Source organism: Dryobates pubescens, chromosome 10 (genome assembly GCF_014839835.1).
Source record: "Dryobates pubescens isolate bDryPub1 chromosome 10, bDryPub1.pri, whole genome shotgun sequence".
Classification (NCBI taxonomy): Eukaryota; Metazoa; Chordata; class Aves; order Piciformes; family Picidae; genus Dryobates; species Dryobates pubescens.
In genome coordinates, this window is record NC_071621.1 from 33,391,148 (window position 1) to 33,406,448 (window position 15,301).

A 15,301-nucleotide genomic window follows, 5' to 3' on the forward strand; every position below is an offset into this window, starting at 1 on the left:
GAGTGTAGAAGGAAATGGGAATGTTTGTAGGGGCACTGCACTCCAGTGCCTTTGACTGAACAACGCAGCTCTTGTAAAATTAACAGCCGGAACATTGCTTTTTGCCTGCGAAGGCCACAGGGCAGCCAGCCTTAAAATCTTTGCAGCTATCTTCACAAACAGTTAACATTGCTGCAGAAATTTCTCTACTAAGCTGAAGAAATTCTGTGAGCAAACTCAACACATCTGGTTGCAGAAGAGGCTGAAAAGGCAACAGCAGCCATAAGACAACTGGTCTTTTTTCTAACCCGTCTGAACAAACTGTCAGAGATTTCTCCCAAAGATGAGACTGGGACAGGGCGTCTCAGAGCTGCCTCTTCTCCTCTGAAGGGTGTCTCCAACAACTCCCTGATCCCATACAGCACAAGGAAAAAACTGAGCTTCTATTTAGACTCCTAAAATCAGTTAAAAAGACCTGCAACATAAGCCCATTTATGTATACCTGGTGGGAAGACATACATGAAATAGCAGTGTGGGGACTCATTCGGTGTGGGCCCTTGGAACCCAAAGATGGCAGATCTGGGGAACATCTCTGCTTTGCCTTCAGTGAGCTCTCATTTTCAAGGAACTCCTGCTTTATTTGCTTTGACTTTTCATCTTGTCACCCCAGGCAGTACACAAGACATCACCCTTCTCCACTGAAAACACCAGCATGCACATAGAAGAGAGGGGGCAGGATCAATCTGCAAAAAGGGGTCTTGAGCAAAACCTATCAAATGGTTCCTTCAGATTAGGAGGCAGGGCTTTTTGAACCAACATGTTCAAAGGGGATGTTAGAGTGGTCACAAAAAGCCTCCAAGACAATGAACAAACAACGGCAACCTCACTGATGGCTGCTGCCCTTCCAAAGAGCATAGAGAGCCATGTAAGTGTGTTGTAGTGGACAATACCACTCAGGACAGACGCAGCCATCCTCTTCAAAAGCTTCTCACCTGCAGTTCTACTGACTGTGCAGATGGTGCAGAACCCAGCTGCACCAGGAGCAGACTGCCCACAAGAGATTTCCAAGGAGGAGTCCAGTGAGGCCAGCAACGAAGGATGGAAGGGGAAAGTCCCCAGCTGAGAGACGTGTGATGGGCTGCCCCATTTCATCCTAAAGGCTGGAGCCCATAGACTATCAGGCACAGGATTACACTTCTGGGAGACCACTATGGAAAGGCAATGGTTAGACACGGCCATCTAATAATGCATCCCTACTGCAGCGACACGGCTTACAAAGAACAGCTTGGAGGACCCAAAATGCAGAAGCAACAAGGTGGCTGCCCTGCCCAGGCCCCATGCCCAACTTTCCACTTACCTTCTGCAGTTTGTCTGCCTTCTCGTAATACCCCTCCAGCTCCTGCCGCAGCACGTGGTTCTCCTCGGAGAGCATCTCCACCATCTGCTGTGCCCGCTCCACGATGGCGAAGGCATCGGGGGTCAGCTGCTGGCCTGGCAAGGTCGGTGTCAGTGGCTGGGCAGCAGCAGGGGCTGGCAGCGGGGACATGGCGCCGGGCAGAAGAGGGCCAGGGCCGGCGGTGGCCTGTGAGGACATTGGGCTGTGCTGCTGGACTGGTGGCGGTGGGAAGGGCGGCTGGCATTGTCGGCTGCGGGGAAGCACACACAGGGGAGGCGTTAGAGCCATGTGCCCTTGAGACGCGCACAGCAGCTTTCACCTAATGACTGCGTGGCTTATTAATGGGGTTATAACTGCACGGTGGTGATTCTGCTCCTTAGTCACTCCTGGAGACCAACAACCATAACTGGGACTGGGGAAAGCATCTCCTTGCCCGCTCTTGACAGTGATGCATACATCTGGCACGAATGGATAAAGGAAGCATTGACTGGAAAACGGCATTTTTGCCTAGGTGCACAGCTAATATTTCAGCAGGCAGCTAGCTTCAAATAGGCCCCCCTTGCCACAAACCCCACCACTGGGAAGGGTAAGCCGGCAAGCTCGAGGGAAACACAAGGGATGCATTACTCACCCTTCAAACACCGCTCCCTGCCTGCAGCGAGAGCGGCTGAGCGGCACAACTGGGAGGCAAGAGGAAGCGCTGTGAGCGAAGCAGCGTCCCCCAGCGGCTGCAGCGAGCGGCAAGGGAAGGGCCGCTGCCGAGCGGCTGGAGGCACAGCCCCGGTCAGTCACGGCGAGGCACAAAAGCCATCTTCCAGCGTGAGACCTCATTGTGTCACTCCCTGACTAAAGGCATCCATCACCCACCAGCCTTGTGTCGGGGAAGGGTAAGAGAGCTGGAGGCAGACTTGCTCGTGGGTTAGGCTTTCAAGGGCGGGTGGCTCCTTAATCCACCCGAGCCACAATTTGCAGCGGCTGAAGGATAACCCAGGAGGGGTTTTAGCAGTGAGGGGAACCCTGCAGCTGGTGGCCAGGCGGGACTGGAGTCCCCCACCTCTGTCCTGCATTTCAGCTCTGCAAACTGGAACAGAGAGACTGCCCCTGTTTCAAAAGGGGGAAATTCAGGCAGGGAGCAGGTCAAAGCCTGTCTACACCAGACCCTACTTCATCCTTCCACCCACTGCACAGGCAGCGTCAGAGCCTCGGCCAGGGTGAGCAACCCCACGCAGAGCCTCGCTGTGCACAGGCTGAGTCACTCCTAAGCCCAGATGCCAAAGTTGTGAAACTTCTACACCCCACTTGTCTAAGAGACTCAGCCCAGACCACGCAGGACATCTGTGTCAGTGCCCAGTTAGGCTGGAAAATAAGCTGGCTGCAGGACTCCATCTGAAGTCTGCAATCAAGCACCTTCTGGAAGCTGTATTTTTGTTTAACCACAAGCTATTGGGCTTGCTGTAGCTACCATTGCCTTCATTTCTGTACCCTCAGTTTAGGAAAGATGTTGAGTTGCTGGAAGGTGTCCAGAGCAGGGCAACAAACTTGGGGAGGGGTTTGGAGCACAAACCCTATGAGGAGACGCTGAGGGAGCTGGGGTTGCTTAGCCTGGAGAAGAGGAGGCTCAGGGGAGACCTTATTGCTGTCTACAACTACCTGAAGGGAGGTTGTAGCCAGGAGGGGATTGGTCTCTTCTGCCAGGCAACCAGCAGCAGAACAAGAGGACACAGTCTCAAGCTGTGCCAGGGGAGGTTTAGGCTGGATGTTAGGAAGAAATTCTTCACAGAAAGAGTGATTTGCCATTGGAATGTGCTGCCCAGGGAGGTGGTGGAGTCACCATCCCTGGAGGTGTTTAGGAAGAGCCTGGATGGGGTGCTTGGTGCCATGGTTTAGTTGATTAGATGGTGTTGGGTGATAGGATGGACTCGATGGTCTCTAAGGTCTTTTCCAACCTGGTGAATTCTGTTCTATTCTACACGAGGCAGGAGACTTACCAAACAGATGTATCTACCCCATTTGGCCTCAAAGATCTGCAAATACTGCTTTTTAGACATGGTTTTGTGCTATATAAGCACATCATAAGTATGATTACTATTGCCTTCAGCACCTACACAGCTTCTTAAAGAAGGGTTTTTAAAAACTCTCACTGGCCTAATTCTACTGACAACAACTTGCTCACTGCCTTCAACTGCAGCAGAACAAGAGGGAAAACTGAAGGTAATTTTAAAGCCCTATCCCTTGCCCTAACAAGCTTGTTCATACCAAGCCAGACAACAGCATGGGCAATCAGCAATCCAGCCTTATCATAGAATCATAGAATCAATAAGGTTGGAAAAGACCTCAGAGATCACCCAGTCCAACCTGTCACCCAACACCTCAGGACTAACTAAACCATGGCACTAAGTGCCCCGTCCAGTCTCTTCTTAAACACCTCCAGGGATGGTGACTCCACCACTTCCCTGGGCAGCACATTCCAATGGCAAATCAGTCTTTCTGGGAAGAACTTCTTCCTAACATCCAGCCTAAACCTCCCCTGGTGCAGCTTGAGACTGTGTCCTCTTGTTCTGGTACTGGTTGCCTGGGAGAAGAGACCAACCCCCACCTGGCTACGACCTCCCTTCAGGTAGTTGCAGACAGCAATAAGGTCTCCCCTGAGCCTCCTCTTCTCCAGGCTCAACAACCCCAGCTCCCTCAGCCTCTACTTACAGGGCTGTGCTCCAGACCTCTCCCCAGCCTCATTGCCCTTCTCTGGACATGTTCAAGAGTCTCAGTGTCCTTCTTAAATTGAGGGGCCCAGAACTGCCCTGCAGTAGCAGCCATACAGCAGAGTCTCATTAGCTCAGGCCACAGGAGAGATTCTCTAAAGAGCTTCCCAGCTTGGAAACCCAACATTGCATCCCTCGAAGCACATCTGTTCAACATAATGAACATGTTTCTGACTTTCCTCTTACTTGCTTAATCTGTCCCAATTTAATTCTGATTAAGCCTACTGCAGTATCTCCAAGTGTATATGCAATAAAATCATCAGGGCGACTCACACTAACGAATCAGCGTCTGCCGGAGCAGGAGCGTTGCAAGATCAGCTTAGCTCACATCCAACTGCTCACATAAAGCTCCCCACAAACAGAGCAATCAGGATTATCCTGAGCTCCTTCAGACTGAGCAGAGAATGACATTCTCAAAATGCTTCTGGTGTATTCTAAATGTTGATTGTCCTCTGCATTAGAGCAGGTTAAAAATCTTCCAGCCAAACATGTCTACATCAAAACCCATCCTTCCTGAAAGCTTGCAGCTGGGGAACATCAAGAGTTTTGGACATCTCTGCCCTGGAGGGGTTGAAAAAGGGACTGGACATGGCACTTGAAGCCATGATTCAGTAGTCCTGAGGTGCTGGGTGACAGGTTGGAACTGATGATCTCTGAGGTCTTTTCCAACCTGCTTGAGCCTATGATTCTATGATTACAGCTACATTTCTACTGAGGATATTATTTTTTTGTTGACATTACTGTAGAAGGTAGGGCTCCTATATATTTCAGCAATGCACTGCAAAGAAAAGAGAAAGAAACCCAAGGAGATGAGGTTTTAGAATGGGAAGCCCCACAGAAGCACTGAGCCTTTCAAGGCCTACCATGCTAGGGTCACCAGGCTGCATTAGGTGATGCATAGCTGGTGATACATGTAATCATTTGCTATATATAGCTTGCAATAGAGTGTCTTTGGGAAAACATGTGACCATAGAATCAATAAGGTTGGATAAGACCTCAGAGATCATCAAGTCCAACCTATCACACAACACCTGATCACTAACTAAACCATGGCTTCAAGTGCCACCTCCAATCCCTTTTTGAACACCTCCAGGGATGGTGACTCCACCACCTCCCTGGGCAGCACATTCCAATGGCCAATCACTCTTTCTGGGAAGAACTTTCTCCTCACCTCCAGCCTAAAACTTCCCTTGGTGCAGCTTGAGACTGTGTCCTCTTGTTCTGGTGCTGGTTGCCTGGGAGAAGAGACCAACCTTCACCTGCCTACAACCTCCTTTCAGGCAGTTGTAGAGAGCAAGAAGGTCTCCCCTGAGCCTCCTCTTCTCCAGGCTAAGCAACCCCAGCTCCCTCAGCCTCTCCTCACAGGGCTGTGCTCCATACCCCTCCCCAGCTTTGTTGCCCTTCTCTGGACACCTTCCAGAACTCAACATCTTTCCTAAACTGAGGGGCTCAGAACTGGACACAGGACTCAAGGTATGGCCTAACCAGTTCTGAGTACAGGGGTAGAATCACTTCCCTGCTCCTGCTGGCCAGGCTATTTCTGATGCAGGCCAGGATGCCATTGGCCTTCTTGACCACCTGGGCACACTGCAGGCTCGTGTTCAGCCTACTGTCGACCAGTACCCCCAGGTCCCTTTCTGCCTGGCTACTCTCCAGCCACTCTGACCCCAGCCTACAGTCAGTCATGGAGGAACCTTTTGATTCTCATTCAATCCATGTATTTTGAAAGATGGCATGCAAATGAAGAGTTAATCTGGACTGTTTTTAAAGCTAGCCCATTTTTTTCATGTGCCTTGTAAAATTCCACCCTGTGTGGATGTAGAAGCCTATATTTAACTGCTGGAATAGTCTGTGGCTTCTCTGGTCATTTGTGTATAAACTGCCCCCACCACTACTGCTGTTTTGAGACAACCTGTTGATATTTACTCATTCAACCACATGTCTGTGGCTGCTGAGGGGACTACAAGGAGCTTCTTTTACTCCCTGAGACGCCCCAGGCAGTCAGGCAGGCACACTAGCAACAGTGGCCAAGCCAAGGGATGTCACACCCAAGCTGACTTCTGGTGTTTCTCTGTGAGGATGATAGCCCCAGGCATGAACATGGGTTGCAGGCTGTGCTTCCAGCTGATGTGGATGCTGGTGGCTCTGCAGAAGAGCTTTGGATCCTTTCCTTCTGGTTAGTCTGCCTGTCATTAAAATCAATGAATGAGACATGAAGCCACTCCCACAGTCTGAGGGAGCCCCATGTCATTTCTCCTTACCCTTCTGTGGTGTTATCCCAACCAGTTCCTCTAGAAGTGCAGAGGTTGAAGAAGGCACCTCTGCCTTTGCTGGAAAGCAGCTGGGCTATAGAGAGAGTACTTATTTTGAGTGCATATCCTGTGGGGGTACTGGTTGATAGTAGGCTGAATGTGAGCCAGCAGTGTGCACAGGTGGGTAAGGAGGCCAATGGCATCCTGGCCTGTATCAGGAACAGTGTGGCCAGCAGGAGCAGGGAAGTCATTCTGCCCCTGGACTCAGCACTGGTTAGGCCACTGGTTAGGCCACACCTTGAGTCCTGTGTCCAGTTCTGGGCCCCTCAGTTTAAGAAGGATATTGAGACACTTGAACGTGTCCAGAGAAGGGCAATGAGGCTGGGGAGGGGTCCAGAGCACAGCCCTGTGAGGAGAGGCTGAGGGAGCTGGGGTTGCTTAGCCTGGAGAAGAGGAGGCTCAGGGGAGACCTTCTTGCTGTCTACAACTACCTGAAGGGAGGTTGTAGCCAGGTGGGGGTTGGTCTCTTCTCCCAGGCAACCAGCACCAGAACAAGAGGACACAGTCTCAAGCTGTAACAGGGGAGGTTTAGCCTGGATGTTAGGAAGAAATTCTTCATAGAAAGAGTGATTTGCCATTGGAATGTGCTGCCCAGGGAGGTGGTGGAGTCACCATCACTGGAGGTGTTTAGGAAGAAACTGGATGAGGCACTTGGTGCCATGGTTTAGTTGATTAGATGGCGTTGGATGATAGGTTAGACTTGATGACCTCAAAGGTCTCTTCCAACCTGGTTAATTCTATTCTATTCTATTCTATTCTATTCTATTCTATTCTATTCTATTCTATTTATTCTATTCTATTCTATTCTATGCTGTTCCATTCCATTCCATTTTATTCTCTTAATTGCCTTCAATGAGCAGGGCTGTTCCCAATTCAAGGCTTCATTTCCATTATATATCTTTTTTTATTAATGGTGCAGAGAAAGCAATCACTCTGGATAAAAGAGAGCAGGATCTGACAAGGGCCACTAGGAGCAAAGCAGAGGATCCATTACATTGAGTGATCTGGATCACTGCTTAAGCAGGGCACAGAGAAACAATACAGACTTGAGCAGGTCCAAGTTCATCCACCCAGGAATACATACAGCAATCTACAGTGAGAGGGTGGGAAATCCTACCCTGGGCTGATGACTACCCTCACATGCCTGACTGGGTAATGAGCTGGGAGGCAAGCTCCTGGGGTGCCAATACCTGAAACAGCAAGTGTTAATAAGCTACATAAACGAGGAATATTGAGTTGCATTGCAGAGGTGATATCTGATTAGCCTCTCTTCAGCTGGTGCTCAGGTCAGCTTTCCACAGTGAAAAAAAAGTGGGGAGGAGGGAGTTCAAAACAGTGAAATAATTACAGGGCTTCAGGCTCCATCTGTTCCATGCATTAAAGGACCAACAGCACAGGTCTCCTCACTCTATCTGACAGAAGTATTTTAAAATCCCACTTGGTAACTAGAAAATACTAGCTGAAACTAAGAGGCAGACCTGTGCCAGAGAAGGGCAATTAGCTAGTGGAACAAGCCTGTAAAGGCCATGATGGATTGCCCAGACAGAGAATTTTCTAATCACCAGGACTGAGTGTTTCACAAACTGGAATCAATACACAGCACTGTGTGAAAGACTAAATGAGATTATTTCCAAGCTGGTTTACCTGATGAGTTGCAGTTCTGAATATGCATCTAAGGAAAGGTAGCAAAGACAACATTCAGGAATAGCTGCACCTCTAGGAAAGGAAAGAGTTTCTAGAGGTTATTACACTTGGCCAACTTAAAGCATTCAGAAGTCATGAGTCAGGACCCCAGGCATCATGCAATGGACTTAAAACTACTGGTATTTTAAAACAGGGACAAATATTGGCTCCTTTTTATTTGCCTTCTAGCTTTTTGGCCTTTTCAGCTTCAGACTTCAAGCTCTGCTCTGCAACCATTATGTCCCTAAAGCAGAGGTCATTAAGGCTAAGACTCTAGGATATCTTCAGGACAGGATCAAATATCTTGGAAATAGAATAGAATAGAATAGAATAGAATAGAATAGAATAGAATAGAATAGAATAGAATAGAATAGAATAGAATAGAATAGAATAGAATAGAATAGAATTAACCAGGTTGGAAGAGGCCTTTGAGATCATTGTGTCCAACCTATCACCCAACACCATCTAATCAACTAAACCATGGCACCAAGCACCCCAGCCAGTCTCTTCCTAAACACCTCCAGGGATGGTGACTCCACCACCTCCCTGGGCAGCACATTCCAACGGCCAATGAGTCTTTCTATGACAAACTTCTTCCTAACATCCAGCCTAAACCTCCCCTGGTACAGCTTGAGACTGTGTCCTCTTGTTGTGGTGCTGGTTGCCTGGGAGGAGAGACAGCAAAGTTGTGAGATGTCACCACAGTGATTGTAAAGGCAATGCTCCCTTTGAAACCAGCCACATGCCAAAGGAAACTTAAACCAAAAATCAAGTTAAGCAGCAGCTGCTGTTATCTCACCTCTTTCAACAGCTCCCTGCCAGCATTTGTGGGTTTCCAGCCACATTTCCTTCATCACAGAAGGACTAAGTGTGGGGATTGGGGCACTGGTAATCCTACAGGACTTCTCCATCCCTGGCATGTGTGGATGTTTCCTCTGTACCAATGCAGCCTTGTGCTTCTCTCTTTTCTAGAAAGGAGAAGCCTTTGCATAGTCCCTGTCAAAAGCACACCAGAATGGAAGAGCTGAGGAACAGATAAGGGCAGGACAGAGGGAAGGAGATGCTAGCATATACAAGATTCCCTTCTGACCATGGGCAAAGCTCTTTCCATTGGTTTCTTTTTCAAACCAAACCCTCACAAAGAGATGAAAGATGGAATTTCTCACCTCACTTGCTCCTCTAACAGGGGATTGGCCCATGCTGCCAGTGTGCAAAGCTGCACTAAAATCAAAGGGTTTCTCAGTATTAACCTTGCTGACCAGGCACCTGGACTAGGTTTTAAAATCAGTCCCAAAGGGCTTCCCACTCAACATCAGTGCCACTCCTGGTTAGCTGCAGCAGTGCCACAGTGCCCAGGTCCACTCACTCAGGCAGACTCAGCAGAACAGAATCTGTGGGTATTGAATCAGCATTTTCCAAGAGTAATACAAACCCCTATAACCAGCTCCTTTTCTGTGGGGGTGAATCTGCTTGGTGCCAGAGATGTTTGTCAGCATCACGAATGGCTGTGGTAGAGCATGGCCCTAGCTCAATCCCATTGCCCTTGAGTTCCCACAGCTGTTTCTTAGCATAAACAGATTCTCACTGAGCTCTTCAAGATATCATCTCCCTCTGAATGAATTGCACAAACTCCACATAGTGGTAGAGTGGCAATCAAAACACACATGTAGTTGGAGGAAGGCCAGCAGCATTCAGAGCAGGTCCCTCTGCCTGCCACAACTGTCTTGCAAGTTCATCAGAGCCATGCTTGGAGTTGTCCCTGTCTTGGCATGGAACCTATTACTTTCACAAAACCAGAAAGGCAAAGCATTCAACCCCTGGTTTCATCATGCCTTACAAATTTCAGAAAGGAAGAGCCAGGTGAGCTGCACCATCTTTTTTCTATGCAAGTGCTGTGGCACAGTAAGTGCACACAACTTAAGTCAACATTTTGGGGTCAGAAAAGACCTAATGAGGCAGCTCACATCATGAAAACAACCCACCATCACACCAGACACCACTAGCCTTCCAAACAGAACAGAACAGAATAGAATAGACCACACCAGACCAGGTTAGAAAAGACCTTTGAGATCATGAAGTCCAACCCATCACCATCTAATCAAGTAAACCATGGCACCAAGTGCCTCATCCAGTCTCTTATTAAACACTTCCAGTGACAGTGGCTCCACCACCTCCCTGGGCAGCACATTCCAATGGCCAATCACTCTTTCTGTGCTAACCTCCAGCCTAAACCTCCCCTGGTGCAGCTTAAGACTGTGTCCTCTTGTTCTGGTACTGGTTGCCTGGCAGAAGAGACCAATCCCCTCCTGGCTACAACCTCCCTTCAGGTAGCTGTAGAGAGCAAGAAGGTCTCCCCTGAGCCTCCTCTTCTCCAGGCTAAGCAACCCCAGCTCCCTCAGCCTCTCCTCACAGGGCTGTGCTCCAAACCCCTCCCCAGCTTTGTTGCCCTTCTCTGGACACCTTCCAGCAACTCAGCATCTTTCCTACACTGAGGGGCCCAGTGCTGGACACAGGACTCCAGGTGTGGCCTAACCAGTGCTGAGGTACAGGGGCAGAATGACAATCCAGCAACATACTATGCATGCAGTCAAAGAGACAGGGGTAAGACTGAGAAACACTTGTGCTTAGGTAGGGCAAGGAGAAAGGAGCACTCTGCACACAGGCTCACCTCCAAAGGGAGCAAACCTGCGCCCTCTCAGGGATCAGCTCCCATGAGTGAACACTCTGGATTACTTCTAATGCGCTTGCAATAAGCCCCTGCTCGCAGAGAGGCACAGCATGAGGGGCTGGCACTGCCAAAGCCCCATGTGAGCTCTGCTGGGAGGAGTGAAGTAGGGCATAAGGGGCATATATGCTTTACACAGCCCTCTCGGAGGCACACGTGCCTCCACCAGCTGGCCCATGGGGGCCTGATGTCCCCACCACACGCCTGAGGCTGAAGCTCACATCCACACGAGGCCCAAGGCCTGCCGAAGCCAACTCCTCCAGTGAGGGCACGATCAGGCCCCTGCGGCAGACCCACTCCCTCTGGAGAGCCATTACCTGCTGACCCCATACTCCGGGGGTGGCTGGTAGCGGACGAGGGCTGCCTCCGCCCGGGCAGGCTGCGGGGCGGCATAGGAGGCCTTGAGGACATCCTGCGCCGGCTGCTCGCCGTAGAAGAGCCCATGGTCCTGTGCCTTGCTGCCGGGGGCCGCCACCTTGCCTTTGTAGGGGTACTCAGGAGGCGGGCCCCGTGGATCTGCGGCCTTGCCGGGCGCCGGGGGTGCCTTGAAGACCTTCCCGACGCCCGGGGCCGGGGGGTGCTGCTTGGCGCCGTTCCTCTCCAGCGAGAGCTGCATGATCCTCTCGCTCAGCGAGCGGACGTGGCCCTGCTTCAGCTCCTTCAGCGCCTCGTCCTTGTGCGCCTGCCCGCTGTTGGCTCGGTTCACCGTCGGCCTCCCCTCCGTCCTGGACTTCTGGCCGGACGTGCCGTAGAAGCCCGGCGCGGCAGCGGTGCCCGGCGGCGCCTGGCCCCGGAAAAACTGAGACTGGGCCTTGGCCTCCTCATAGGTGGGGAGCTCCTCGGTGCCGTGTGGGGGCTGCGGGGCCCGGGGCTGCTTCTCCATCGCAGCACCGTCCCCCTGGTGCTCCTGCCCCTGTGGTTCCTGCCGCCCGGACGGCTGGAGCATTGGCGGCTCTTCAGGCACAAGGTTTTCTGCGGAGGAGAGAGTGCTGGCAGTGCTGTTGGAGGGTCCGGCGCTGCCCGTCGCCTGGTGCTGTATGGCCAGTAGGTTCATGTTCTCGCTGGGGTTGCCATACCTCAGCCGCTCCTGGATCAGGCGCTGCAGGACGGTGCCGGCTGCCACCTCCTCCGCACCTCGCATCTCCGCCTCCGGGACCCTGCAGAAGCTGGGTGGGTGCAAGGTGCAGAGGGCCTCCTCAGCTGGGCAGGGAGAGAGAGAGGTGGCCATTAGCTCTGCTGCCCAGGAGGTCTGATTCCTTCCTCCCCCAGTATCCCACAGCTGTGACTTCAAGGGCAGTGTCCTGACAGGGCCCCGCTGGGAGCAGAAGGCATATGACTGGAAGTCACCAAAGGCAACGGAGCACTGCTCTCTACTCATCCACCCCACCCTAGATAAACCCTAATTCTGTTTGCAGTGACTCCTCAAAGCACCCTGTACCGCTCTGAACCCCCTCCAAGTTCATGGAGTGACAGGAGATGTCAGAGGGAAATCTGGTCTTTGCTAAAATTAGAATAGAATATTTCATTTGCAAGAGACCTAAACCAACCACCTAGTCCAACTGCTGAACTACTTCAGGGCTGACCGAGTTCAAGCATGTAATTAAGGGTATTGCTCAAATGCCTCTTAAACACTGACAGTCTTGGGGCATCAAACACCTCCAGGAAGCACGTACCAGTGTTTGACCTTCCCCCAGAGATGTCTTGCATGGCTTACAGAGGCAGCCTGGATGGCAAGACTAAATGAGATGTTGCATTTTTGATGGCCAAAGTCAGATGTGTCACATCCCCTCCTAAGTGCACTGTCTGCCACAACAAAATAAAATGCAGAATGTATTGCAGAAAAACTGGGAACTGATACTGAAAATAAAAGGGTCCTAAAAGCACAATTAAAGAATAATCTGTGCTCTGGCATCTTCCTGCAAAGCTGCAGTTTCATTTCTGGTCAATAACACTACTCCCAAGGGAGTCAATACTAACTGTAATTTTGTTGGGTGAGTGCAAGGAAGGTGTTAATGCTCACAGGCAGATTAGCTACACAGCCCTAACACAGGCTACTGAAGTCAGAGGCAATGGCACCATTTTTTGCACTGTACAAGCAGTGCAGCTTGCCTGGAGCTAAGCATCTAAATGGCAAATAACCATGGCTGGGAGGCTGGAATCCTTCCCTCCTGGAGAGCTCCTCCAGTGGCACAAGATGTCTGTCTGAACCATGCCTGACTCCAGAGGGACGCTCCTGAAAGACCCCAGCGTGGACAAAAATGAGAACAGGCCCACAGCTCTGGGAAGAGTCCTCCCATGTCCCTAGGCAAGGAGGAGGTGCTGTTTTCAGTCCAGTTTTTTTGTAGGTCATTCTTGGCAACTTTCTCTCCTTCTGCTTCAAATTCTCAGAGGAGTTCATCAGACAGACTTGTGTTTGGTTTTTTGGCATTTGAAAGCAGTTAAAAAGAAAACTTTCTCTTGAGGTCTGGTGTTTCCCTGAGGTTTCATCAGTTCCTGCACACGCTGTGGGATAAACTTATACACAACCCAGATGCCACAGGGGAAGAAAAGCCTTTGACTCTTGAAAACCAGGATATGTCATTTCCACTAACATTTCTGCAGCAAAGCCTTAAAGATGACTGTGGGCCTCGAGGGAGAGAGAACATTCCCAGGCTGTTTCACTCCACACCTGCCCTACAAGATTCACCTTTCCTGCTTTCCCTGAGACAAGGTTATCTGCCTGCCAGCCTGATTTGCTGGGGTTGTGGCCTGGCCACCAGGTTTCAGAGGGTCTGCCAGCTCTCCTGGCTGCTGCTTGAGCCAGCAAGCTGCACAGACACACACACCTCAACCCACCTGGTTGCACAACAGCCAAGTACCCAACTACTTCCTATGTCCCTGCAATCAGAGCAAACCTAGTGCTTTATTCATGTTCTCACTGCACACAGAAGCCTCACCACACCTGACACTTTTGCAGGTATGCAATAAAATTCTTCCCAATACACCAGAAAGCTCACAGTGTAAGCTGCTAGACTTCTTCCCACACACCTGAATCAAGCTTGAGGAAAATGGACACAGCTAATGTCACACAAAGGCAGATTTCCACTCTGTGCTACTCATCTGTTAGCATTTTTCTGCGTGGGAGATGTAAGTTAGTTGCCTATTGCTGAGGTCCAAAAGGACTGACCACAATGAGCCTTCCACAAAATGCCTGCAGTCCTGCTCCATCAGCAAAGGGCTATGGACCTCAGGTCAGCTGTGCAGTGACAACAGCCATGTCCCAAAGGACATGCAGAAAGAGTGCATCCTCCACAAACACAGGTGACAAACTGTGGTGGGGCATAACACTCATGTCAAAGGATAACTCCCTTGGACTCTAGTGAGGATGAAAATTTGGTCTTCAAGTCCATAAATATGATTTGTAAATGGTCTACACTGCTCAATTTATGCTTTGGGGAAAGAATGAAGTAAATATGATGAGTTTGTATAGAAGTGTAGCCACACACTTACCAGCTTTTTCTTTGGCACTGATCACTTCTGCTGTTAGGGGAGAAACTTCATGCCTGCCAGTAAACAGCTGGTGATCCTGGTAAAGAAAGCCAGTGTCTTCCAGTACTTGCACTGGGCTGGTAGGCTTGTAGCAAACAGATGTGGAGCCTGTAAGAAAGCAGAACAGGGTGTCAGTAAAGAGAATTCTTGATAATGACAATATATAAAGCTAAGACTTACAACAGAAGTCCAACACAATTTTCTTGAGCATAGCCAGGTGCCTGAGAAGCCCTGCTGCGGCCACTAAGAAAAACAGCTCTTCTGCCCTCACCACCCAAACAACATACTGGCTCTGATGAACAAGAGGAAGTCAGCAAGTCACAGAATCACAGAATCAAGGTTGGAAGAGACCTCAAAGATCATCAAGTCCAACCTGTCACCACAGACCTCATGACTACTAAACTAAACTTCAAGTGCCACATCCAATCCCCTCTTGAACACCTCCAGGGACAGTGACTCCACCACCTCCCTGGGCAGCACATCCCAATGGCAAATTACTCTTTCTGTGAAGAACTTTCTCCTCACCTCCAGCCTAAACTTCCCCTGGTGCAGTTTGAGACTGTGTCCTCTTGTTCTGGTGCTGGTTGCCTGGGAGAAGAGACCAACGCCCTCCTGGCTACAACCTCCCCTCAGGTTAGTTGTAGAGAGCCAGCACAAAACAGAGAGTGGGTATAAAGAAGGGAAGGAGGACAGGGAAGGAGCCAGTCACACATCCACTAGAGCTGAAGCCTGGGAAAGGCTTTACCACAAAAATCTGCTCATGAGTAACAGTTCAGCAATACAGAAAACTGCTGAGATGTAAAATACAGCCTATCTAGGGAAAGAGCTTATAAATCACTTTGTCCAGATGTTCCTAATATGCTAAGGAGAGGATGTAGCTGGAGGGCGATGGGAATGCGTCTGGCAGACCGACTGCACA

The 15,301-nt window shown here is 50.3% G+C and overlaps 1 protein-coding gene across 1 annotated transcript in view; it reads right to left on the minus strand.

Moving 5' to 3' along the window:
• Positions 1-15,301, minus strand: part of AMOTL1 (angiomotin like 1) — a 59,435-nt gene that overhangs the window by 31,472 nt on the left and 12,662 nt on the right. Inside the window, exons 2-4 of the mRNA XM_054164669.1 lie at positions 14,344-14,490; positions 11,172-12,054; positions 1,337-1,625 (exon numbers count right to left, since the gene is read on the minus strand). Coding sequence (XP_054020644.1) covers positions 1,337-1,625; positions 11,172-12,054; positions 14,344-14,490 — 1,319 coding nt within the window. The remainder of the gene's footprint in view (positions 1-1,336; positions 1,626-11,171; positions 12,055-14,343; positions 14,491-15,301) is intronic.